At 40.9% G+C, this 26,593-nt stretch overlaps 1 protein-coding gene across 3 annotated transcripts in view; it reads left to right on the top strand.

The window, feature by feature from the left end:
* The window catches only part of uvssa (UV-stimulated scaffold protein A), a 109,938-nt gene that overhangs the window by 64,652 nt on the left and 18,693 nt on the right, over window positions 1–26,593 (top strand). For 2 of the 3 annotated variants that reach the window (XM_077577823.1, XM_077577822.1), the window contains exons 9-10: window positions 7,387–7,492; window positions 22,865–23,066. In XM_077577823.1, coding sequence (XP_077433949.1) covers window positions 7,387–7,492; window positions 22,865–23,066 — 308 coding nt within the window. Of the gene's footprint in view, window positions 1–7,386; window positions 7,493–22,864; window positions 23,067–26,593 lie in introns of those variants that run through there. The other variant, XR_013295545.1, reaches the window with a different exon arrangement.

The raw sequence follows: 26,593 nt of genomic DNA, 5'->3' as shown, positions 1-26,593 counted from the left end.
CTGCATCATGTCAACCAGCTGTCTACCTATTCCTTTCATAGTTCCAACATTCAAAGTCCCTACTCTCAGTCCGAGACTCTTGGTGGGGTGTGCTGGGGGTTTGAGGGCGTGGGGGCGAAGGGCTGGTTTGGGGTGGATGCCGGGGGTGGATGAAGGGAGTGGGGACTGTGGACCGGTGGGGTGCCTGGCGGGCCTGCAGTGCCCCGTCCTGCTGCCTTGGGTTGGGGGCGGGGGCCGTGTTGGGGTGGGGTGCGCTCCTGCTCCTGGGTTTGCTCTCCGGCCGGTGGCCCCTGCGGGGCCCGGGGGTTGTCCCTTGGCGCTCCCGTGGCCTGGGGGGCCCTGAGGTGTTGCGCTTGCTCTGTTGCGCTTGCAGGGGTCGACGGCTCCCCTCTTTGGTAGAGATTTTCATGCATGCCAGATCCACCACACCAGCATCTATCGAAACTCAGACACAATCTGCTTCTTCCTCAGGTCGTTGAATCGGTGGAGGCTGGTGTCTGTGGATCTCACTCTGCTTCGTCTGTCCTTCCTTCCTTTCCTCAGTCTCTCCTTTGGTCTCTTAAGGTCTCCCTGATTTGTTGGAATTTAGATGTTTCTGGGGTTGGTGAAGGACTCTGGTTGGTTGCGTGGTGGGTGGTGTCTGGTCGGTGCTGGATTTCACTTTCCTTTCTTTTCTTTGGTCCTTCCTCGGGTCTCTTGACGGCCTCACGACTCTGGCTGGAAGTGTTCGGTTTAGGTGAATGGTATGGGATTTTTTAATCTGTTTCAGGTGAACTCATGAACACGCACGCACACACACACATGCACAAACACATACTCACCCACATACAAAATAAATGAATAAATAAATAAAAAAAGAGAGCGCAATAATGATGACATGTCAAATCGGTAAAATTACCGAATGAACAATACTGAGCTCTCCAGAAAAGGAAAAACAAACAAACAAAAAAAAAAAACGGGCCTTGACCGGCATGGAAGTCATATATTTGATTTGCATGTTTAATTTGGCCAAAGTTTTGCATCAGATGCCCTTTTAGAACCCTTTGTATTTATCTGGGCTTGGGACCGGCACAAGATGGCACTGGTTTGCTAACTACATTTTTTATCAGGTAACTTGTAACTGTAACGGAATACATTTTAAAAGTAACCCTCCCAACCCTGACAATAACCCTTTTAAAACCCGAATATTACCAATATTCGGGTTTTAAAAGGGTTATTGTTTTCTAAGGCCATGTAAGCACGTGCAATAACCTGAACATGCTCTTATTAATACGACCCCTGGGTTGCTCCTTTCATAACCGAAATTCTTGCTCATATAAACAAATTTGGGATACCTCGATTGATCGGGGCAATGTTTTTCGCTTTGCGCATGCTCGCTATTTTCTTCTTTGACTTCTTTTCTTCGTCGCTTATTTGATTCGCAAGGAATCTTGGTCTATGTAGTCACGACTTGTATGCGCAGCTCCGTCCTACTAGCTAAAGGAGCCTCCCATATATTGATTTCTCCGCTGCGTTTTCATGTTATTTTGTGTCTTTTGCAAAAACGCCACAGTTTGTGCCTATATACATACAGTAAATACAAGTATATAAGTCCGTACTTCTGGCGTATAACCCACCAGAAATACTCAACAAACATGAGCCGCAAAAAAACACACTTCTGGAGCGAGGAGGGAACAGACTACTTTATTTAGCGTAGCGAATGACATAAATATGTCTTTTATTGAACGCATAGTAAGCGGAAATGATGTTATTTATGTAATTGTGTTATCCATTTTGGGGGGGGGGGGGGTGGTGTGCTGTCACTTCTGGGCTTTACATTAACTTGAACTGCGCACGGCAGGCGGTGACATTTGCCAATTTATATTTATCGAAGGGGTGGAGGGGTGATGTAAACAGACCGGCCGTTCACGGAAGTGTCCTGATGATGTCTCATCGTCTTTTATGCTATCCATGCAGTAAATGGCTGCGTTCTGCACTCCCCATTTTGGAGTGGCGGGCCGCCACTCCTGAATGAATATAATGGAAACACTGAGCCTATATATATGTATGTATAAAACTTTCCCTCCCATTTGCAATAATATAGACATTACCACATAGTGTAATTTTGAACCACTATGTCAGGGCTATTCAATTACTAATTCAGTTGGGCAAATTTTTCAAATCAAGAAATGTACCCAGGCCGGCAGACACATTAGGCACCCAGTGTTTGAACAGCTGATAATGACACATTTCAAACCAATCAGAATGGGGGAAAAAAGGCACTTTTTTTTATTCATTTGTCTTTTAAATTTGGAAACATGGCAAAGGCATATTAAAAACAGCATATAAACACAATAACAAAGCTGTTATTGCACATAACCCCAGGTGTTTTTTCACTTAAGTAAAAATAAAATTAATTTAATACAAAAATAAACTTAAATTCTGTAAATAATAATTTTGGCCACATCTTACCCAGGCATACGTCAAAGTGCATAAAAACACAAATAACATTTGTTTCTAGTTATGTGTGAACTTGGAACATTACAAAGTGCATTTAAGTGTGTTTAAGCTCCCCACTAAGTTTTGCACACAACACCGTTTGTTGCACGATACAGTGTAAGGAGTCAGGACGTTATCTGGGGTGCAACCGTGGAGCAACGTGCTGCCAGTCTACTTACTCTTTAACTGCTATGGTGTACTATCTGTCACAATCATACACGCGCTTTAAAACCAGACAGAGGAATGGTGAAATCTCAAAGACTAACTCGTTGTGTGTCCTTCTTAAGCCAGTAAGCCAACAGTTAATAATATTATATAATTATATAATATTAACTAGATTAAGTGCAATTTCTGCAGAAATTGTGTGGGAATGCTGGAAGCTGAATGCTAACAGCTAAATGCTAAATGAATGCTTATGAAGGAAATTGAAAGATACATTATGTGTTACAAATTTTTTATTGTTGTTAAATGACAAATGAATAAAAAAGAAATCTTGAACTGCAATCTGTCTAAAGTGTGATTGAATAATTTCAGAGAAATTATCATCCATTTCCTGATATGATAGTCAATTGGTATACATGTATATCCCTTAGCGACATGGATATATTTGCAATGTACAGTCGGAGGTGGGATTCAAAACCGCGACCTCCTGGTTACTGGACAATGCACTTTACCAAATACGCCACTGAGCAGTATCAGAGAGCTAATGATGAGAAGTTTAATGTATGCACTGCATACAATTGCATTAATTGGAAGTGCTTCCAGCATTTCCATAATAAAAATAGTAAGCACAATTGTGCAGTATCAGTTCTGTCCCTGGACTCATCTACAGTATTGCTATGAACATGACATTGAGTTCATTCAACAACGTTCCACTTTCAAACATGTCTGTAGGTAGAATGTCAATCTTGCAAATGTTTGAAGTTTAAATCAATGGGTTCCATTATCAGTTTTACATTTCGAAGTTGAAAGGGACGCGTTTTCCCCACAGTTAGCTTGTCACTACTCCTGTTAGCATCGCTAGCCACCAGAGGTGGCCGTTTCGTCAAGCCACACCTGACTGTAAGCCGCAGGTGTTCTAATGTTACCGCACCAGGTTACCGCTACTTTATTTTCCATAATGAGGGTGCAAATTGTCTCGCTCTCTTTCTGTCTCTCCTACTGTATTTGGGCTCACTTGGTTTGTTTTGTTCTGCCAGACTCTCTTGCGCTTCCTTTATAGTGCACCCCCTTGTGATCTGATGGATAAGCTGCACTTTTGTATTAGCCGCAGGGTCGAATGCAAGTGAATAAAGTAGCGGCTTTTAGTCCAGAAATTACTGTAATCATCAATTCGTCAATGAGGGACACTCACTCAGTTGTGTCTGCAATGTTTCCCAAGCAGAGTTGGGAATACACACTATGCAGTCAATAAGATCATGCAATAAACACCTGCATTGTGTCAATGGTGCACGCAGGAACAAACTTAAAGTAAAAAAAAGCAGTGATTCTGATTAAAAAGCAGTGATTTTGATTAAAATGGTTTTAAGTATTAAGAGATTTTTCTGTCATTTTTGCTTCTGTGGATGCCATGGGGAAGAATGACTTGCCTGCATTCTGTGAGTTGAAAATGGGTAAGCGAGACCATCTGCTTACAATAACAAAAGTGTTCACTGTTTCTCATTGTCTCATGAGCGCCAAACCACCAGTGAGGAGCTAAAATTCGTTACTTGTATGTACGACAAAGGAAATTGAATTATTTCGCTATTTAAATTCCGTGACAAATAGTCGGAGATGTATTCGCTGTTTCGTCATGATAAGTACGGTGTTCTCTGGTCACGTGATACACAACGAGGAGGAAGTAGCCGTGTATGTTCTGGCAATCATGCTGCAAATTATCACAACCTGTATTGTGTCATAGTGTAACAGACAGCACAAGTGCTATTCACACTGGTGTGTGGAAAGTGTGAATGTCTGGTGGTGGTGGTCGGAGGAGCCGTAGGCGTGCACTGGCAGCCACGCTTCCGGCAGCCTGCCCTAGGGTAGCTGTGGCTACATAAAGTAGCTTACTGCCACCACAGTGTGAGTGTGTGAGTGCATCAATAATGTATCCATTCCATTTTAAAGTGTCTTTAAGTGTCTAGAAAAGCGCTATATAAATCCGATGCATTATTACAAAAAAAAAAAAACAATGATTTTGATTAAAATGGTTAAGTAATTAGAGATCGTTTCTGTCATTTTGCTTTTTATGCAAATTGGTGTTGGTGAAAATCGCCATGATTGGCTGTACTATTAGGAAATGCAAATCAATTGTTACTTTGGGTCAAGGACGCATCTGTCAAGGAAGGACGCATCTGTACTCGCTCCTGCACTCGCCCGTGTCTTTTAACTATTTTTGACATTGGGATTTTTAACTACATTGTTGCAATATGCCTGGCAGAAAAAGAGCTGACGAGACATAGGAGATAACATCTTCTCTTGCAAAACTCAAGGAAATGGTCAGAAATACTTGAAATGAAAAAGAGCATCGAGTTACTTCTGCAGGAAATTCAGCAGTTGAAGAAAGAAACACAAGAAAAAGATCGTCATTGTCACCTTGGAACAAAAAGTGGATGATTTGGAACAGAATTTTCGTATCAACGATAGTTACAGGTATTCAGATTAAACCTCTCCACGGCCCTCCAACGAGAGCTGCGGCCGGCACAAGTGCAGTTGATTCTGACTTCAGTGAACGAGTCTGTGGAATAGCAAGTAACAACTCGACTCAGAGATTTGGGATTCATTGTGGATCCAGCGCACATTCACATGTGCTTTTTGCTTCCAACTGGGGGACACGACCACCGGCAGTTCTGATCAGGTTTGTTGACAGGAAGGAAAAGATTGTTCTTTTGAGAGATGGCTATAATTATTGAAATTATTGTATAACATATTAATAATTAACCCAAAATGGAAGCTGTTATGATTTGAATAATGTAAATATAGCATATGATTACTTGCTGACACTGCCAAGGTTAACTTTAGTTTATACACCTGCATTGATCTGCGATTGGCTGGCAACCAGTTCAGGGTGTACCCTGCCTACTGCCTGAAGCCAGCTGGGATAGGCCCCCCGCGACCCTTGTGAGGACAAGTGGTTAAGAAAATCGATGGATGGATTGGACCTGCATTGATAACATGTATTGCTGTTCCTGTAAGAATGTAAACATTGTCTGGCTCTATTACTGTTTGGACATTTGATGCTCGCCTGGTTGGGTGAGCCTGTTGGTGGCGTCCGGGAACCGATTTACCAATTCCAAATTTTTAGCACTAGCTGCAACTTATACATGGAAATTACTCAACATGAACTGAGCGAGGAGTGTGCAGACTTAAGTCTGGGATTGATAACTATATGAATCAGTGATCTTCATAATCAATGTATATGACTGATGCATAGTCAGAATCAATGGGGACGGGTTACTAATAAACCATGGCTTCTACCCGTCAGCCCTTCTTTCAGATGTCAATGTTGCAAATTATATGATGTGAACGATGTAACCTGTGTGTCCGGAAGAAAAAAATGAATAAAACAAAACAAACTTTTCCTCCAGTAGGCTAATGTTGCCTGAGTGATCTTTTTTTCTATTTCATTACAAAAAAATATATCAAAACACAAATCAAAGTTCAGTTAATAGTCATCTTTACTACGTGGAGACAAAGGTTCCACGTGAATTCAATGAACAAATTCAACATAAAAATTAGCACGTCACTCTTCTTTTTTTTAATTTATTTGCTTTTATTGACACAATTCAACACAAATTTACATTCAAGAACATATCTTCCATAGTTACCTGACAAAATCTTTGTTCATCACTCTTATTTTATTTAATGAGGTGTAATGTCGTTGACGTGACGTTATAGGCCAGCGAAGCTCGCCCGGAGGAATGATTTGCATTTTCTAGCTAAAGAGCCAATCAGTGAGCTCCATTTGGCACAACGTACTGCACTTCAATTAAAACCATGTCTAAAATGCACAATAACTCTTACTTCTTAACAATTACAGTTAATGAACCCTGAATTTTACTTGGATATCTTCTTGCCTGTGTAATTTAATGTTTGGAATTTTATTTCATGCAACCGTGACAGTGATTGGTATCACAAACAATGACTTGAAGGGTGTGTTGGCAGTGTGTTGTATCTACAGATAGGTGTCAGTAACACCTAGTGCATGCAGTCCCACGCCAGCCTGGCATAAAAAGTGGGCAAAGTTCCGTCAGTCCGTCAACTTTGGTGGTCAAATGTCTGTCAGTCCGTCAATTACGGATATAAATTTTCACTGAAGGAATGACGAATGATGGATTGATGATTACAATGCCGTTCAACTTGAGATATTGTCGGTTTGACTGACTGTTGATGATTGTCGATTGACGGAAGCTCAAAATTCATTGACGCGCCCACCTCTGCTAGCCACGCCTTAAAAGAACGCTCCACAGTGTGGGTAGACTGCTGGGCTACAAGGAGTGTTGCATTCACGATCTAAAACACTATATGAATTTCTAAAATCTTGCGAACCGAGATGCCCTCTGCGTCTTTTGAATGCAATTCAATTCAGGTGAGATGGACCAGAGAATGGGCCACTCGGGGTTGGTTCTGGGCCGCATGTGGCCCGCGGGCCGCTAATTGGATAGCCTTGCTCTACATTTTTTAACAATCCCAGTGACATTTCAGCTCCGTAGTGTTTTTTTTTTTTTGCTTCCAGTGCTTTCTCTTTGATGCAACACATCAAAAATATCAAAAAGCCCAAAAAGGGACAGAATGCGACCTACAGGTTAAACCATTGTCCACGTTTTGATGAAAGATACAAAACAGAGAACTAACATCAAGAGAATGTATGTTGCTCTCTATTTACTAATTGAATTAAATGTTCTAAATTATTTTCCTTCTGACATTAAGGATTCATCAGTTGAAGAGGATGATGACGACATCAATGATTTCATTGAGGTACCAGAAAAAGAAGGTTACGAGTCACTTATCGCTGGGCATCTACAAGTGGAAAATGGTTAGTTTAACACACAAATTACACACACGGAATCCAGCTATCTCTTTTGCATGTAGGCCTACTGATAATTTCAAATCTCTGGTTGCACCTTTAGAAAAATCACTGTGCTTGTAAACTATAGTTACAAATGGAAGAATCAAATTCGACCACGTTTATCTGGAAAAATTAACCTTTAATGTCACGAAAAAAGTCGTGAGTTGATCCGGTACCCAGAGGTAGGCATTTTACATATTTTTGATCGTCCGTCATTTATCAATTATCGGCGCCTAGCACCCCCCTCTATCATCGTCAGTCCGCCATTTATTTCGAACCAAACCAACCTTTAATCGTCGATCTGTCGGTTCACCGTTTTATTTTTTCACCTTTCCGTTGTCACTTTTGTCACCGCTATTTTAGGACCGTGCATTAAAGGAATGTTGAATTGAAGTGGACGGTACACGGAGCGACTTAGTTATTTTTTATTTTTTTTATAAGTTATTATTGTCCATCTAGCCATGACATCTTTGACTGAAGTTCGCCTGTTGGTAGAAGTGGCACATTTAGTCGGGGCTAATAGAGCACAATATTTACACAAGTAAGCCCCTTACCTTACCTTCTATAAGCTGCTATGTTCACTGATTTAATAAAATTTGCAGACTTTGCCGGAATTCACACCGGCCGCACGACCTATCATGTAGTCAACACAGTATCACTTACACTGGAGCTAATTTAAAAGTTTAAAAAGGTCATTCCCCCTCTCTTCCCCATTTCCTGTCAATTCTTCAACTGTCCTATCGATTAAAAAAGGCTAAAAGACAAAAAAAATTCCTAAAAAAAAAAGCATATCCGTCGCGAGTACCGGTACCGTGAAATGTGTCCTGGTATCGGACCAATACCGACACCTGGTATCGGTACTTGCCCATCCTTACTTGATTCATTCAAACTTATTGAGTTGTTGCAGCATAATATCAACCCCCCTCATGCTCAAGGATCCCGCGCCGTCACCCTGTTACGTCTTTAGTTTGTTCCATTTTAAATCCACCCACGTCATGAGTTCTCACTCATTGTAGCTTTGTTCTTGCTTGCTAATGCTAATGTTAACCGAGTTTGTTTAAGGTCCGTCAGCCAGCGTCCACGTTTGCAAACTCCCTTTCGTCTGTTAGCTGCATTGTGGCCAACTGGGACGCAATCTGGGATGGTTATTGCACACTTTGATGGCGTAAAACCATAGTAATAGTCCTCACGGCAAATGATGGATGGTTTACCCTGCATGCCACCTGGAGGAGTCTTGCGCTATGTTTTTTAATTATTTTATTTTATTTATTTTTCTTTTAAGAACTCAGTATTGTTCATTCGGTAATTTTGCCGATTTGACATGTCATCTTCATTGCTCTTTTTATTTTATTTTTATTTTTATTGTGCATGTGGGTGAGTCTGTCCATGTGCGTGTGTATGTGTGTGTGTGCGTGCGTGTGAGTGTGTACTCTTTAGTTCACCTAAAATCAATTAAAAATCCCATACCGTTCACCTAAACCGAATACTTCCGAATCCAGCTAGTCGTGAGGTTGTCAGGAGACCCAAGGAAGGATCAAAGAAAAGAAAGGAAAGTGAAATCCAGCACCGACCAGACATTACCTACTACCCACCGGGTTACCAACCAGTCTTTCACCAACCTCAAAAACATCTAAATTTCAACAAATTAAGGAGACCTCAAGAGACAAAAGGAGAGACTGAGGAAAAGAAGGAAGGATAGATGAAGCAGAGTGAGATCCACAGACATCAGCCTCCACCGATTCAACGACCAAAGGAAGAAGCAGATTGTGTTTGAATTTCGATAGATGCTAGTGTGGTGGATCTGGCATGCATGAAAACCTCCACCAAAGAGGGGAGCGTCGACCCTGGCCAGGACAGAGTAAGCACAACACCTCAGGGCCCCCCAGGCCACGGCAGCGCCAAGGGACAACCCCCGGAACCCGCAGGGGCCACCGGCCGGAGAGCAAACCCAGGAGCCAGGAGCGCCCCCCACCCCAACACGGCCCGTGCCCCCAACCCAACGCAGCAGGACGGGGCACGGCAGGCCCGTCAGGCACCCCACCGGCCCACAGCCCCAGCTCCCCCCACGACCCCGCCCCCCATCCACCCCCTTCATCCACCACAACCCAGTCCCAGCCGCCCCCAGGCCCCCAAACCCAGCCAGCGTTCTTAGTGAAAGCTAACCCTGTTACTGAGTTCGCCAGCTCGCCGACTGGCAAACTCTACCCCTACATCGTGAATGTGACCCCACCCAGTGTATATACAAGTGTGTGTGTGGTGCATTAAAATTGGGACTAGGTGAGATGGAGCGGAGGGAAATGATATCCCCCCGCTCCGGTCCACCTACCTCCCAGACATGTCAGTGAGTGTATGTGGTGCATTAAAAAAAATGCACGGTGGCGCGGCGGGGACACGGATGGGGGACCGCAGCACTGCTTAATACTGCGGTCTGCCCCAACTGATGGCACCCCATACCCAAAACACCTGCCCCCAGTTGTGTGGTGCATTAAAATTGGAGGGGAGTTGTCGGGCGAAGTCAGCGTCCACGTTTGCAAACTTCATTTTGTCTGTTAGCTGCATTGTGGCCAACTGGGACGGAATATGGGATGGTTATTGCACACTTTGATGGCGTAAAACCATAGTAATAGTCCTCACGTCAAATGCTGGATGGTTTACCCTGCATGCCAACTGGAGGAGTTGATAACATAGTTATCAACAAGTATCAACAAGTTACCCCTTGTCTCGTTGCTGACGCCGATGTAGCATCTTGCATGTGTTTTGCTGCAATAAATTCATAAGTCACATGCCATTTTTCAAATGGGGCTTTAACATAGATAGACCATCGCAGGACTCCCTGATCAACATGGCAGCCACTCAGAGTAAAGAGTGGATCACTCACCATCATAAGCACCAATCATGTTCATGTGCACTTAAGCCACTGGTCGGAAAACACATTCTCTGACAACATAACATATGGTAGTTTAAAGTGGCTCGCTTTACGAGCACCTCTCGTTTTAAATCCAATACTTTCAAACTGTCAAAATGCACCCATGCTAAACAGGACCGTATAAAGAAATACGCCGGATCCTGTGACGTCACACCATTTGAGCTGAGTCCGCAAATTATAATTCAAGTGTTAATTTGCCACGTCCACTTGAGTGAATGACTGAATTACCACCCATTTGTGCACAGCTACAGCTCTAATATACTGTATATATAAATATCAATGTTTATGTACGATACTGTATACACACACACGCATGTACACACACACGCATACAATATTTGTAAAGTAATACATTGTCACTTTTTAGCATTTAAGGGAAGATATGGATAGCGCCTCTTGCTCTTATATTATAGTCTCGATGCCATCCCCACTCCCTTTCTTCTTTCCCATTATGTCTGACTGATTATCAGTCCTTTTATCCCTGCTCGGTCAGGACACAATCGCCTTCTTTTTCAAATTAACATGTTAATTACAGGCCCTGCTTAACCCTGGAAAATCAATACCTCTTTCAACATTCTTGTACACACTTTTCACACACACATTTCCTGCCACTGATCTATATATGCATCTTGACAACATCAGAAAAAAAGCCTTTTTTCACCATCAAAACTGAACGAGAATGATATAAAAGATGGATGTAGGTACACAAGATAACATAACAGGCAATCAATCACATGCCCTTTAGCATGAATGGTTGTATTTATAATGTCTTTGTTGTTTCTTATTGAAAGGAAGAATATGAAACCTGAGATGGGTAAGAGTGCTATCTAAATTGTGGCAATACTTGACAACGCCATACAGGCACTTTTATAGCACAATAGCCCAGGAAATAATTCCAAAATGAACAAGGCCGTGTTACATGCACTCAAGATGTCACAGCATTGACGTGGCCTGGACAAACATGTCTAATAATTACTCTAATAAAAAGGTAACGAAAAATAAAAACGTTGTGTGGATCAATTTGACTAAAATTTCAGGTTAATTCACGCATGGTCTCAATGTCGCAAAAACGTTGCAGAAATGTCACAAAATAACAACAACCTCAAATATAATTGGCATTCAACATTGGTAACGTTCGGCAACGTTCACAACTCAGTGAGATACAGCCTTCCAGGTGTGTGTGTGTGTGTGTGTGTGTGTGTGTGTGTGTACTTGTACATACTACATTGTGAGGTCAAAATACGTCTTTAACCAACAGATTGATGACATTGTTGTGCAGTGAGGACATTTTGACCGGTCCTCACAACTCAAGATTTTATTTTGAGGGTCAAGACTTGGTTTTCGAGTTTAGGTTTGAATTGGGTTATGGTTGAGGTTAGGATAAGGAATGGTGGTAGGCAATCAATTTGATGGTTGGGGTTAAGTGAAGGGGCTAAGAAATGCATTATGTCTATGGAAGTCCTATATAAGTACGTAAGTATGTGTGTGTGCGTGCGTGCCCTATGTGTCCTTTAACTAAGTGTATTGTGCAAAACTAGTGCAGTGAGTTAAGAGGAGCGACCAGCAGGGCCTCTCCCAACCCGGCGGGGGCAAGAGGCGCACCCGACCACCCCACCCAACCCCCCGGCGGGCTTATGGAGACAGCACGGCGGGGCGATAGGGCTCGTCCCCCGGATACTGGGGCCCGCCCGAGGTGCCAGGAGGCTCAATCGAGCGGGGCAGGCGCCCGCCCGGAGCCCCAAGACCCAGGCCAGGGATGGAGCCCCCGGCCCAGGGGAGGGGGAGGGAGGCGGACAGGGGAGGGGGACAGGATAGGGCGAGGAGACGACAAGAAGGGCAAAGGGCGTCAGCAGGGCAGCAGAGAGGGGGGGGGTGATGAGGGAGAAGGGACCGGAAGGCAGAGGACAGGCTGGGAGAGGCGACAAGGGGGAGGATAGGGGAGGTGAGAGGGAACCACGAGGCATCCCGGAGGCCCACCCGCCCCGAACCGCGTCGCCGGGCCGGGCACGGATCGGACACCAGGGAGAGCACCGCAACGCAGCACCCCCCAGGAGACCTAGGGAACGGCCAAGACGCAGCCGCCACCCAGCAGCCAACAGAGGGGAAGAGCCACCCACGCTCAGCCAGGGGGGACAGCACCTATAAAGTTAACCCACTGGCATGCATTGATTCTGAATATTAACCCTTAGTGCCCATTGGAAGTGAATCTTGAGGAGATGGTGACTGTAAGGTGTCATTTGATGTGGTCTGCTTGATCCTGCTGGCAGCAACTGGGATTCTGACTATAAATACACAACCATTAGTTACAAATTGCCAAATACAGAAACAGCAATAAAAATTATCGCAATGTGGTGGCTCTCACAAACAGGCAGAATTAAGTAACCAGATTTAGATTAAAATATTCTATATACCTGTATATATCTGTAGACCATGTTTGGATACATTTTGATATTTGGTTTTTATTCGAGGTTTTATTCGATATTTTTTCCATTAAAATGTGATTTATGAGGAGGTTAGACCATTTGTCGATATTCAGAGTTTGTTTATTTTTCCAGTTAGAATTGTTTTTTTAGCGATAGTAAGGGCTACAAGTGTAGATTGAAATTGTTAACATGTTAAATCAGTTGTTGTTAGGTCACCTAGCAAACACAAGTTTGGAGATCCTACAGTCAGAGATAGCGGAAAGTTTTTCTAAGACTTTAGTCCAGAAATACATAATCGGCGTTTATAACCATAAAGCATGAAAATAAGTGTCTGCAGTGTTTCGTAAACACTGGAGACAAATGTCGGCGTCTAAGAGTCCCATTTTCTTCATCATATATTGAGTAATATATGTTCTATGAATAATTTTATATTGGATAAGTTGTAAATTTGTGTTTTGTCATTTTAAATATGTTTTTACAAACTTGAATCCAAAAGTCAAATTCCGAAGCTATAGACAAGTCTGTCTCCCATTCCTAGATTGGTATACGAAAGTAACATATATTTTTGAGAGGTTTTTTGTTGTCGGAGAAAGCTTTGTAATATCTTAAGCTTAAACAGGTGGTTGAAGCGTACCCCGAAGTGTTGGAATTTGTTTCTTTATCATATTTTTAACTTGCAGATAATGTAAAAAAAAAAAAAAATTGGGTATTTTTGGAGCAAGGATTGTATATGATATAAACATATTATCTGAGAAAAGATGGTGGAGATGTGTAATTCCTTTCTGCTCCCACCCACCTAAATAAAACGATTGGTTGTTAAATTGAAAGTCGGGGTTATGCCATATGGGAGAAAGCCAGCAGGGCTCCAATTGGGCTTTTGTAATTTCTAGTGCCTTCCACCAGGCGGTCAGGGTGGCGGAATTATTCATCCTATTAGAGAAATGGGAAGTTTATTTTAGTGCTCCAAGTCACCGTAAATGCTATCCAGAAGTGGAATAAAGTTTAAATGAATTAAATCAGTTAATTTAGGTGAGATTTTTATGCTTAAGTATTTTAAATTGCCTATAAGAAATGAGTAGTGTAGGTCCTGGCTTGCAGGGTTCCATTAATTTTCTGTAATAGGTAGTAGTGTTGATTTTGTTCAGTTAATAGAATAATCTGATAAATGTGAGAATTTAGTTATTAAGTTAAATACTTTCCCTAACGAGATAGCAGGTTTTTCTAAATAAAGTAAAATATCATCGGCATATAGATTAATTTTGTGTTCTGTTACCCCAGAGTAAATTCCTTGAATCCTTCTTTCCTGGCCTATATCTAATGCAAGCTCAATAAATATTGCAAATAATAAAGGGGACAGTGGGCATCCCTGTCTTGTGCCTCTCTGTAGAGTAAAACTCTCAGATGTAATCCCATTAGTAGTAACTGTAGCTTTAGGACAACTATATAATACTGACACCCAGTGAATAAATGACTTCCCAAAGCCAAATTTATTTAAAACAGGAAAGAGGAAGGACCAGTTAACTTTGTCGAAGGCTTTTTCTGCATCCAACAATATAATAACTGCCTTTTTATGATCTCGCTGTGACATGCTAATAAGGTTAAAGAGCCTCCTAATATTATTAGTAGAGTGACAACCTTTAATAAAGCCTGTTTGGTCGCTATAAATGATTGTCGAGATTATTGTTTCTAGTCTAGATGCGAAGGCCTCAGCGATAATATTAATATCAGTGTTAATTAGTGAAATCGGACGGTAACTTGATGAAAAGGTGTTTGTTTTTTCTAGCTTTAATAAAAATTTGATTGCTGCTTTGTTCATGTGTGGACTTATGTAACCATTAGTTTTATTTCTGTTACTACTCCTAAGAATAATGGAGCAAGCATTAACCAAAAGTGCTTAAAAAATAGAGCCGGATAACCATCCGGCCTGGGTGCTCTGCCATTAGGCATACTATCTAGAGCACTGTACAGCTCGTTTATAGTGAGTGGCGCATCTAACATATCTTTACATTCAGTAGATAAGGGAGGTATATTTGAGATACTGAGGAATGCCTCAATATGCTCAGGGTTAGGCTTGTTAGTTTCTGAGTATAGGTTGCGATAATAATTATAAAAATGTGATTAATTTCTTCTGGTGATTGTGTGCATTCACCAGTTGTCCCTTTAATAGCCGTTATAAGAGATTTTTCCCGATTGTGTTGAAGTTGGTTTGCAAGAAATTTACCTAATTTGTTATTATATTCAAAGTTGTTGTATCTCAATTGTTGTATTATAAAGTCTTTTTAGATAGCATATCGTCTATATTTTTGTATTTTGTAAGTCAGTCCATATTTGGTTATTTGGGTTTATTGCGTATTCATCCGTCAGTTGTTTAATTTTATCTTCCAAGTCTTTTTCAAATTTGTGATTTTTGAATATGATATCATTTTACCTCTAATAACCGATTTCCCATCTTCCCAGAGAAGAGATGGAGATAAGTCTGGAGAGTCATTTATTTCCAAAAAGCCCACTCTCTTATAATTTTGGCAAACTCTGCGTCATTTAGCAGTGAGATGTTAAAACGCCATGTCGGGGGTGGTTTAAAGGTATAATCAACTTACAGGGTAGGGAGACTGGTGCATGGTCGCTAATAATAATAGGATGTATTTTTTGTACCAATTTTATCAGCAATACAATTATTTGTAAGAAAAAAATCAATTATTGAAAAAGACCGGTGCGCCGCGGAAAAGAAGGTAAATTCCTTCTTAGTTGGGTTATTAAGTCTCCAGCTGTCGACGAGGCCAAAATCATCCATATATTCCCCTATTACTTTAGTAGATTGTAATCGCCTTATACATGTTGTATTATTAGAACGATCTATTAATGAATTTAATGTGTTAAAGTCTCCTCCAATAATAATAGTAGAGCTCGCTGCTAAATCAAACAGCTGAGAGAAAAATTCATGGAAAAAGGCCAGATCATCATTATCAGGGGCATATAAATTACCAAATGTATATATTTTATTAAATATAGTCACCTGAATAATAATGAGTAAAGAATAATTTCTTATACACGAGTATACGGACTCATCTTTGTCGACTGTTATAAGGGGCAGAGTACACTTGACTAAAATTCTTGTCAATAAGTAATTTTTCTTCAGATTTTTGTAGGTGGGTTTCTTGTAGGAGACAAATATCTGCCTTTAATTTTAAGAGATGGTCTAAAAATGTTATTCTTTTTGCCTGTGAGCGAGCGCCACACACATTCCAGGAGACCAGAACTAATTTATGCATACAAACAATATAGACTCTTCCTGTGTATATATCTGTATAGGCTACTTGTTAATATTGGCATGTTATAGGATGGAATCAAAGTGGTTAGGTGGTTTATGTGATTGGTGTAAAATTAGGAAATGAGTAAGTGAATATAACAGTGAAAAAACGGGGAGGCAGGTGGATGTGAAAGAAATTGGCGGGCGATTAAACATGTAACAATACACCAGTAAATGGTAACCTTAGCGAGATTTTTTGTTTAAATATATTTTAGATATAGTTATTTATTAATATTATATTTGTAATATAGCCTACACATAAGTATTCATATTTTAGGTTTTATGACCACATATATATGTATACATCTAATAATCAAACAAAGTTCAGTTCCACCAATGCCAATTAGAACAGTCAGGGAGTGGAGTTGGGGTTCCGGAATAGTTGGCCATCGATGTATAGCTTATCAACGACCATCGTAGTCCGTTTACCCTCCTGCCTATTTTGTCTCATAGGAAACAGTACCTTTCACCACTCATTAATCTCTCTCGGAACCCCAACTTACAGGCGCCTAGCCGGGGGGCAATGAGTATGCCCACACCTGCTCTGCGCCTCTCACCGTGGGCAACTCCAGAGTGGAAGAGAGTCCAGCCCCTCTCGAGAGGATTGGTACCAGAACCCAAGTCGTGTGTGGAGGCGAGTCCGACTATATCTAGTCGGAACTTCTCAGCCTCGCACACCAGCTCGGGCTCCTTCCCTGCCAGAGAAGTGACATTCCATGTCCCCAGAGCTACCTTCAGTAGCCGGGGGTGTTAGACATTATTAACATTTTTAATTCTTTATTTCATATATTAACCATGTTGAAATGTTTTATAGATGTGAAGTAGGTAAAATAGTGTTGAACTCAGTATAATTTGACCTTAACGTAAGCTGGTACACATTGTTTGGTCTAGAAGTTCCTTCTCAGTGTTCTGTGCGAAAACACATTCTGTTCGAGAGAGAGAGCGCGCACTCCTACAACTATACTACATTAGGAGCTGTCGAGTTCAACTTGTTTGTGAGATTTTGTTATGGGAAGAAGTACGAGAGGTACCCTGAGAGTATATTTTGTCTAAAAAGAATGAATACAGGTGCAGTCTGTGTACGAAAATAATATTATGTAACATATTGTGTGAGAACCAATCTGTTCTACTCATTCTTAGTAGGAGGAGAAGGGGCGTTTTACTTCCAAAACTCGATACTATAAAATGCCCCTTTCCCAAGGGAGGGGGCACATGGGCACTCTGAAATTCCACCTCATACGTGATGCTCAGTATTGCTGTGACCGGAGAATTCTCTGAAATAAATCATCCTTGCGCAGCGACTCTGTTCATGTCTTATCTCATCATTTGATTTATTGGACACGCAAAAGTATGGATTTTTAAGTATACTCCTTCAGGGGTTGGACCGCCAAGGCCCCCGCCTTTGGCTGCCACCCAACTCACTGAGCACCCGACCCCTTTGCCCCCCCACTGGTGGTGAGCCCATGGGAAGGGGGACCCACGTTGCCTTTTCGGCTTTGCCCGGCCGGCCCCCATGGGTAAAGGCCCGGTCACCAGACGCTCGACCTTCGAGCCCCACCTCCAGGCCTGGCTCCAGAGGGGGGCCCCGGTGACCCGCGTCCGGGCAAGGGAAACGAAGATCCAAAGTTTGTGTTTATCATTGGGGTCTTTTGAGCCATGCTTTGTCTGGTCCCTCACCTAGGACCTGTTTGCCATGGGTGGCCCTACCAGGGGCATGAAGCCCCAGACAACATAGCTCCTAGGCTCATTGGGACACACAAACCCCTCCACCACGATAAGGTGATGACTCACGGAGGGGATTGAAAAGAATAGAACCATGAAAATAACGGCTCTGGGAGATATACAGTATGTCCAAATAAGTTTGCCTCGCTCTCCTGGCTGTGCTGCACTCGCGTCCATGTCTGCTGTTGTCAATGCTCATAGTGGCTAGTAGTGCTACCCTGTAGTGGCGCGCTTCTGCAATCTGCTGCCTACGGGTACCTCGATGGGCCAAATCGCGCATTGACTTGCCACTCGCGATCAATTGCGTTGTATTTTTTTTACGCACTAATTTGCGTGTAATTAATTAATCTAGATTAAAGTGACAGCCTTAGAAATAACTTCTACTGTGTATTTTAAGTGAATATTTTATGTAATATTTTTATATTTTTGCCAATAGTTTTGTAGCATAGAATTTTGCATGTTTTTGCTTGATTTTGTTTAATATTTTTGTCAGTTTTTTCTTTGTCTAACTTAATTGTATTTTTGACTCATTTGTAATTTTGGTGTAATATTTTTGATAGAATTACTTTTATTTGTCCTTTTTTTGTATTTAAATGTGTGTATTTTTTTAAATCTAATACTTGTAATAATTAATAATATTTGTAATTACTGTTTTAATTTAAAACAAATTTTAAAAAATTATTTTAATATTAAATTTAGATTAATTTAATGTAAATAGTTAGCCGCTATTCACAGTGTTGTTGTCTGTTTGATTATTGATGTGAAAGCAAACAAGAAACATTACAGGTAATCTCTCTTTGGAATCACCTGCTAAATGTCTGACAAGCCCCCTCTCTGTCCATTTTTAGAACTTATCTTAAAAAAAAACATTTTTATTCTTTCTCTTTTGACTGAGCATGATACTTGGCATTGTATTACTGCTAAGCGGTAGCGTGTGCATAAATCTTCATCAGAATAATCACCATAGGCAAAGTCAAGCCCTCGATAGACTTCTTTTTGCGCTCAACGGGCATCATGAAGGCAGCATTAGCCAAGAACACAGAGTTAATTCACACTGTTAAAAAGTTAGCGACGGTCCCTAGGTGTGTTAACTTTAACAGCAAGTTAACAGCCGGTTAAAGTTAACAGAGTTTTTTGAACACCAAGATAGCAGTGGCGGTAACGTTAACGATCGGTTAAATCTACTTAACCAGTGGTTAAAGATATAACCAAGTTTTGATCAACCTAGGTGAACAAAACACGAGGACAAAAAATTGTGCGTCGAGCAAAATGAATACAACACAAATCATGACTACACAAAAAAATTAAGTCGTTAACATGAGTCTTTGCTGAAAATTCACCATAATGTGCTAAATTATCTGTATACATCAATGTTTGTTTAATCAAATGAAGCAACAAAGTTACAATTGTCCATAACTTATAAGTATAAATTGTTCCAACATAACAGTATGAGTTCTGTACTGTTAGATCTGGAGAAAGCGTTCGACAGGGTGCTAGATCTGGAGAAAGCTTACAACAGGGTGCCCAAAGAGGAACTGTGGTTTTGTATGAGGAAGTCTGGAGTAGAAGAAAAGTATGTTCAAGTGGTGCAGGACATGTATGAGGACTGTAAGACAGTGGCGAGTTGTACTGTAGGTGTGACAGAGGAGTTCAAAGTGGAGGTGGGACTACATCAGGGATCAGCTCTGAGTCCTTACTTGTTTGCTATGGTAATGGACAGGATAACTGATGAGGTTAGACAGGAATCTCCATGGACTATGATGTTTGTAGATGACATTGTGATCTGTAGTGAGTGCAGGGAACAGGTGGAGTAGAAGCTAGAGGCGTGGAAGTTTGCCCTGGAAAGGAGGGGAATGAAGGTTAGTCGTAGCAAGACAGAGTATCTGTGTGAATGGAAGGGACCCAAGTGGAAGAATGAGGTTACAGGGAGAAGATACCAAGAAGGTAGAGGAGTTTAAGTGTTTAGGGTCAACAGTGCAGAGCAATGGAGAGTGTGGAAAATAAGTGATGAAGCGCGCGTGCAGGCAGGCTGGAACGGGTGGAGAAAAGTGTCAGGTGTGATGTGTGATAAAGGAGTTTCAGCTAAAAAGGAAGGAAAGGTTTATAAAACTGTGGTGAGACCAGCGATGTTGTTTGGTCCGTAGACCCTTCCACTGAGGAAATGACAGGAGGCAGAGCTGGAGGTGGTAGAAATGAAGATGCTGAGGTTCTCTTTGGGAGTGACCAGGATGGATAGAATCAGGTACATCAGAGGGACTGCACATGTTAGAGGCTTTGGAGATAGTCAGAGAGGTCAGACTGAGATGGTTTGGACATGTCCAGAGGAGAGATAGTGAGTATATTAGCAGAAGGATGCTGAATTTCCAAATGCCAGGCAGATGGTCTAGAGCATAGGTGTCAAACTTCGGTCCTGGAGGGCCGTAATCTTGCAGGTTTTGGATGCTTCCGTTCTCCAACACAGCTGATATATGATTAGCTCATCAGCAAGCTCTGCATTAGCCTGATAACGATCCTGCTGATTGGAATCAGCTTGTGTTGGAAGAGGGAAACCTTCAAAACCTGCAGCACTGTGGCCCTCGAGGACCGGAGTTTGACACCTATAGTCTAGAGCAGACGTGGGCAATCTCGGTCCTCGAGGGCCGGAGTCCTGCAGGTTTTGGAGGTTTCTCACTTCCAACACAAGCTGATTCCAATCAACAGGATCGTTATCAGGCTTATGCAGAGCTTGCTGATGAGCTGATCATATATCAGCTGTGTTGGAGAAGGGCAACATGCAAAACCTGCAGGACTTCGGCCCTCGATGCCCACCTCTGGTCTAGAGGAAGACCAAAGGAGGAGGTTTATGGATGTAGTTAAAGAGGACATGAAGGTAGTTGGTGTGAGAGCAGAGGATGCAGAGTACAGGGTTAGATGTAGGCAACTGATTCGCTGTGGGGACCATTGAAGGGAAAAGAAGAAGATAACAGTATGAGTTCTGGCCATGCAGGTGACTGTTTCACCGGCAATTAGGCTGCGTTCAGAATACAGGCATATTTGACTCCGGATCCCTCCTCAAATCAGATTTTTAGGGCTGACTGTCTAGACTGTGTTTAGCAATTGTCCAAACAATGTTAAAGCGTCTTTTTTTCTTTTCCTTTTTTTTTTTAAACAGCCATATGTCTATGGCTAGTACGGTCGAGCACTAATTCGCTATTTTTGTTGCACATGTGAAGAACTGATGGGATAGCAAGACCGGCTTCAGCGTAAGTAACGTAAACTGTCACTGTATTTCCGATTGCGCATGAGAGCCGACAGGGCAGTGGAGCAGTATAGGCGTTTGACTGCCGAGCATGCGAGAAACCAGTCGAGCAGCAAACCATTTGGCTATTGACAGCGTGGGCGCATTGGGTTTTTGCACGCGTAAAGTGACGTCACGGACAGTCAACTCTGTTCAGACTGGGACACAACCTGTCCAAATCGAATAGGAAAGTACCTCCTGTATGTGGTTTTAATCCGTCCCGCAAAAATCGGATTTCATGTGCTTTTTGACTGTTCAGTGTTCAGACTACAGAAGAGCCATCCACTTTCAATCTTGATGGGCTAAAAATCTGACTTTGGCTTGCAGTCTGAACAAGACCTTTGTGGCAGATCGCAGGACTGGTGTGGTGGGTTCTTCCGCCACGTTTTTTAACTTGTAGGATGATAGAGTGTTTATAAAAGTATTGATTTACTACACTAAAGGCCATATAATATTATATATATAGCCAATGTAACTTTCAGGCAATGTATGTGCGGCACATTAATATGGCTTTTTGGCTGAAAGATCTGGCTTCTTTAAACTTAGCACATTAAGTCAAGTTCACATATTCAAATTTTACCTTTTTGTTTGAAGAACTCACCTCAAAGAGTTATTAACCTTTGAAAATACATTAACTGTTGAAAACGTGTATAGATGTGTGAAAATGTATTATGCACTTAAAGGTGCATTGTGCCATTTAAAAAAAATTAAAGCTTTTTCTACATCATGCATGCTCCACTAATGCCCAGATGAGTGCAAAGAGCCCTGACTGTGACTGACCGACTGCACCTATCAGCTTTTATCTTCTCTTTATATTAGAGTGTGCGGACTTGCACACTCCACAGTTTCTTTGGGGAGAGGAGAGGCGGAGTTTTTCTTACCTCATTTGAAGTCATGTCTTCGTATGTCAACTGTGGCTGTTGCTTTGAGATAATGTACGTACTCGCACGCACACCATGAACGAGCCTGACACAGATGCTGCATTTATGCTTTGGGCCAGAGGTGGCAGTCGAAAGTTAAAGAGCCTTTAAATTACAATAACATAACGGATTTATTTTTTTTTTAACAGTGATACTCATAACAGAAATGTCCACAGCACCAGGAAGAAATACTAAGTAACGTAGACTAGGTAATAAGGTCAAACTGGTAGTTGTTTGAATGCGTTAGCAGCAAACAAAACAATAATCCGACTCCTCTCTGCCACTGTCAGTGTTTATACTCCACCTGACACAAATTGCCAGCAGGTTTGTAACAGAATGGTCCACCACAGAGATCACGAAGCAACTGAAAAAACAGGACAAACTAAACAGGACCAAAACATAACACAGACATTAATGAAGTTGTTTTCATGCATCTCTTCAAAAAAAAAAAAAAAGAGTGGAGCTGATCAATCGATTCATCGTTATGTCACTGTGGGGTAAATTTCAGAACGGCACCTCAAAAAAGCACTACTTGGTTGTTGATTTTTAGGCTTGAAGAGTGGGCAGACATTCCTAATAACTCTTTTTATACAGTCTATTAAAAAGTACATTTCCCATGTTGTATGTCCCCTATACATAGCTTAAAATTGGAAGTCTATAATTTAAGCATCCTGCTGAGTTCTTTCAGCTATGAGTTGGAGTGATACTAATAAACTGCATTGCAAAACAGATTTTTATTTAAACTTGGCCTTTTTTGCTGCCAGGTTTGAGTCCCTTTTCATTGACTGCAACATCACAGCATGCCAGTATAAGCATTTGTGCTGGCACATCTTCCAGTGTACCACAAGCTCCATCCTCCTACCACAGGAGACTGGAAAGGCTCAAAGAAGATGAGAAGGATCCAACTTGTTCCGCTGCAACATTCCACATCCTCAAAAAGAACCTTTCGCTGACCGCCTTATCCAGGTGAAAAATAATTCTTATCTTTTAGATATTATCATCATCATCATTTTCAGTACCTATTATTATTGTTGTTGTTGTTAACTCATTCACTCCCAACCATTTTCACTGAAGCAACCCCCTTCGCTCCCGGGTGTTTTACTGGATTTCTATAAAACATGGAACATACCAAAAGAAAGATTAGGGTCTCCTCTTTCATCAGGAAAAAAAAGTATATTTGTATCTGTTTCCGTTTTTATTAGAAGTTTTATCATCCTCATAAATCACATTTTAATGGAAAAAATATCTGCCTCAAATAAAAACCAAATATCAAAATTTATAGAAACATGGTCTACGTATATAGAATTTTTTAACCTAATTCCGGTTACTTAATTCTGTGTGTGCGAGAGCCACTACATCGTGATAACTTACATTGATGTTTCTGCATCTGGCAATTTATTATTATATTATATTATTAGTATGGGATTTTTTTTTAATGGGCTTTAGGTGAACTGATGAATACACACACGCTCGCACGCACGCACGCACACACACACACACACACACGCACATACACATACTCACCCACATACAAAAAAAGGGTATATATATATATATATATATATATATATATATATATATATATATATATATATATATATATGTGTGTATATGTGTATATATATATATATGTATATGTATTTAAAAAAAAAAATTATTAAATTTTTTTTAATTGATTTGTTGGATTTTTTAAAAAAAAAAAAAAAAGGAGAGCAATGATGATGTCAAATCGAATGAACAATACTGAGCTCTCCTGTAAAAAAAAAAAAAAAAGTTTTATCATTATTCACAAACCTGTTGAAAACACTGGCAAAAATAGCTTGTTGCAACATGGCCCTGGCTGATCTCTTATACTCTGCCACCACCTACTGGCTGTTTTTATGTAACAACTACCATTACTTTAAGCGACCATGTCAGAAGCTGCATCAAAGCTTGCTATATGCAGGATAAAGTATTAAAAAACGTATTTATACGTTTTTGGGTTTGAATTAGTTAATAATAATTTACACTTTTTGTGTTTAGTTTGTATAGTTAAGTTCTTCTTTACCTTGTTTCTTCTTTCAGTCCCTATCAGACACTTAAGAAAAATAAAAAGCCTTATGCTTGATGTATAATGCAGGTCCAAGTGCCCACTGTCTATTACATGTTTGCTCCACCCCACACTAATATTTGAAGACGACACTCAAAGTGGGTGTTGCCTGGAGGACCGTTGGGGTTGTGAAGTGGGAGAGGGTTGGGCATGGTCTGGCTGTGATTGACAGCAGAAGTGAAAACCACGATCTAAATAATTTCTATACTACAAGCTATGTTAAATAAACTAACCAAATGTTATGCTAATAAGTAAATAACCTGAAAATCTATTTAAAGATGTTCGCAAAAACGCTACTATTTCAACTCCAGCTCGCAAAGGAGGCATGTACGAGGCAGAGCGACTATGTCAGTTTCACGCAAATTACATCGGAAATCCATGCTTGTCCAATGAGAGGATAATCAGCCAAATTGTGTTTATTCCAGTGTTTAATGTGAAAATGTTGCCAAATGCAAGCTTTTAATAAACGTGCATTAAAATGTCATAATAATGACCAGGGCCTCATTGATGAAACTGTACTTGAGAAAAGTACGTACAAACAAAACTTCACACTTTTTTTAGATGTATAAAACCTCCGTACACACTCATACGTACAACTACATGCAATTTCCCTTTATAAGTACCACATGATCTCTCAGTCATGTTACTATGTCTCCTCTAGCCTCACGTTACACAAAGTGACAGCGAACTAACATTATATGTGGTATATCTGGTCGCAACACGTTTTATTTTGTTTTTAAATATATTTTTAACAAGTTTTCTTGAAAACTTCTTGGGTGGTGGCCAGTTTACTTGGGTAGCCCACCCAAGTATTAACATGGTGTGGGAAACATTGCTATTATTATTCCCAATGTGTTGCTTATGGATCTTCATCCAACAACACTGTGGCTGTGTGGATTGCATTTTGAATGTTTATGACAGACTTTATTTACCTGTTTCTTCCATTTATTTGTAGGATAAAGTAGCCTACAATTACATCAAGCTCTATAGCAAAGATGCTTGTACCAGACTGTATTTTTCTAGCTAATTATGGGACTGCTGCGGAGCAAAGCAGTAGCGGAGCAAAGCAGGCACATATTACTATCCTAGAAAATCGGGTTTATATTAATATATATAATAATATATATATATTTTTTTACATTTTATTCCACGGATTTTTTCCGTACCGTTGAACGCACCGGCACAAATGATGCGGCTCGATCTGACTCGCTGCTGCATTACTTTTCTTGGAATTCTGAGTTACCATGGCGACGCAATTTCCACAAATTCCTGAAAAAAAGTCCCCTTGGAATGAATGGAGAAAAGGAAAAAAAAAGTCCACAGCTGAACAACCTTTTTCCAAACGACGCTACCCGCGCATACGTTAACCGATTGATATGATTTTTAGCTCTCTCTTTTTTTTTGCCATTTTTACCATCTTTAGCTCAGTGTCAAATTTTTTTTTTAAGAAATGTAAGCTCTCCCTCCTGTGCGGGTTCAAAGAGAGTGAGCGAAATGGAGAAAAAAAGCCTTTTAACATTGGTGTGTATTGCGTCTGCCAGAGTAGAGCAATCAACGTCAGAGTGAGGAGAGAGAAAAAATTATTTCGAAAAATCTCACTTCCATTCGTCACCGTGGCCACAATCTTTGCTCACTAAACATCAAATTCGTGTCAAGGTGTCATTTAGTACCTTTTATTTCACTTGAAGCGAGGAGAAGTCACACTTTTCCGGCCATTCAACCCCATGTTATTTTGGTCGTCTTTTTCTCCGCAACTTTTCAACCTGCTCTGATTCGCTAATTTTTCCTCTGATCGAAAAAATTAGGACATCCCCCAAACCCTTGCCGTTCTAACGAGCCATTTGTGGAATCTGCATCTTGAACCATTAAGTCGTGAGAGCCTTTTGTTCGAGGTGTGCGCTTTCTCATACATTTCAGTGAATGTGTGTGCGTGATGTGTCCAACAAGTTAAAGTCAAATGTGTGTGCGTGAATGTGCATGTTTCTTAAAGCGACAGTAAGGAACTTTTAGTTTATGGTGATTATGGTTAACTTTCACATTTCTTGACCAATTCCAAACGTTCCAATTTTAAACTGTTCAGCTTCATTTCCAATTTTATTTAATTTATTTTTTAATAAATTTTCAAAAATAAAAGCACAACATTATTTTTTTTGTTTTTAAATGTAATGGAATGGACTGCTATTTAAATAGTACTTTTTTAGCTATACTGCCTGGTCTCTCACTTCTGCATAGCAACTGCCTCAGCCAATCTGGGCTGCCTGTCATCTCGCTCACTGTTGAGCTCAACTCACCCCCTTTTTTTTCTAAGTGTACTCAAGGCTGGTTTATGTACCACTACTACTATTGCAAATACTATTACTAATACTACTACCTTGGACAGATGAATAGGTACGCCCAGGATTCT

This window comes from Vanacampus margaritifer, chromosome 10 (assembly GCF_051991255.1).
Source record: "Vanacampus margaritifer isolate UIUO_Vmar chromosome 10, RoL_Vmar_1.0, whole genome shotgun sequence".
NCBI lineage: Eukaryota > Metazoa > Chordata > Actinopteri > Syngnathiformes > Syngnathidae > Vanacampus > Vanacampus margaritifer.
The sequence above is the reverse complement of the archived record's forward strand: the minus strand, read 5'-3'. Positions and strand labels throughout refer to the sequence as shown.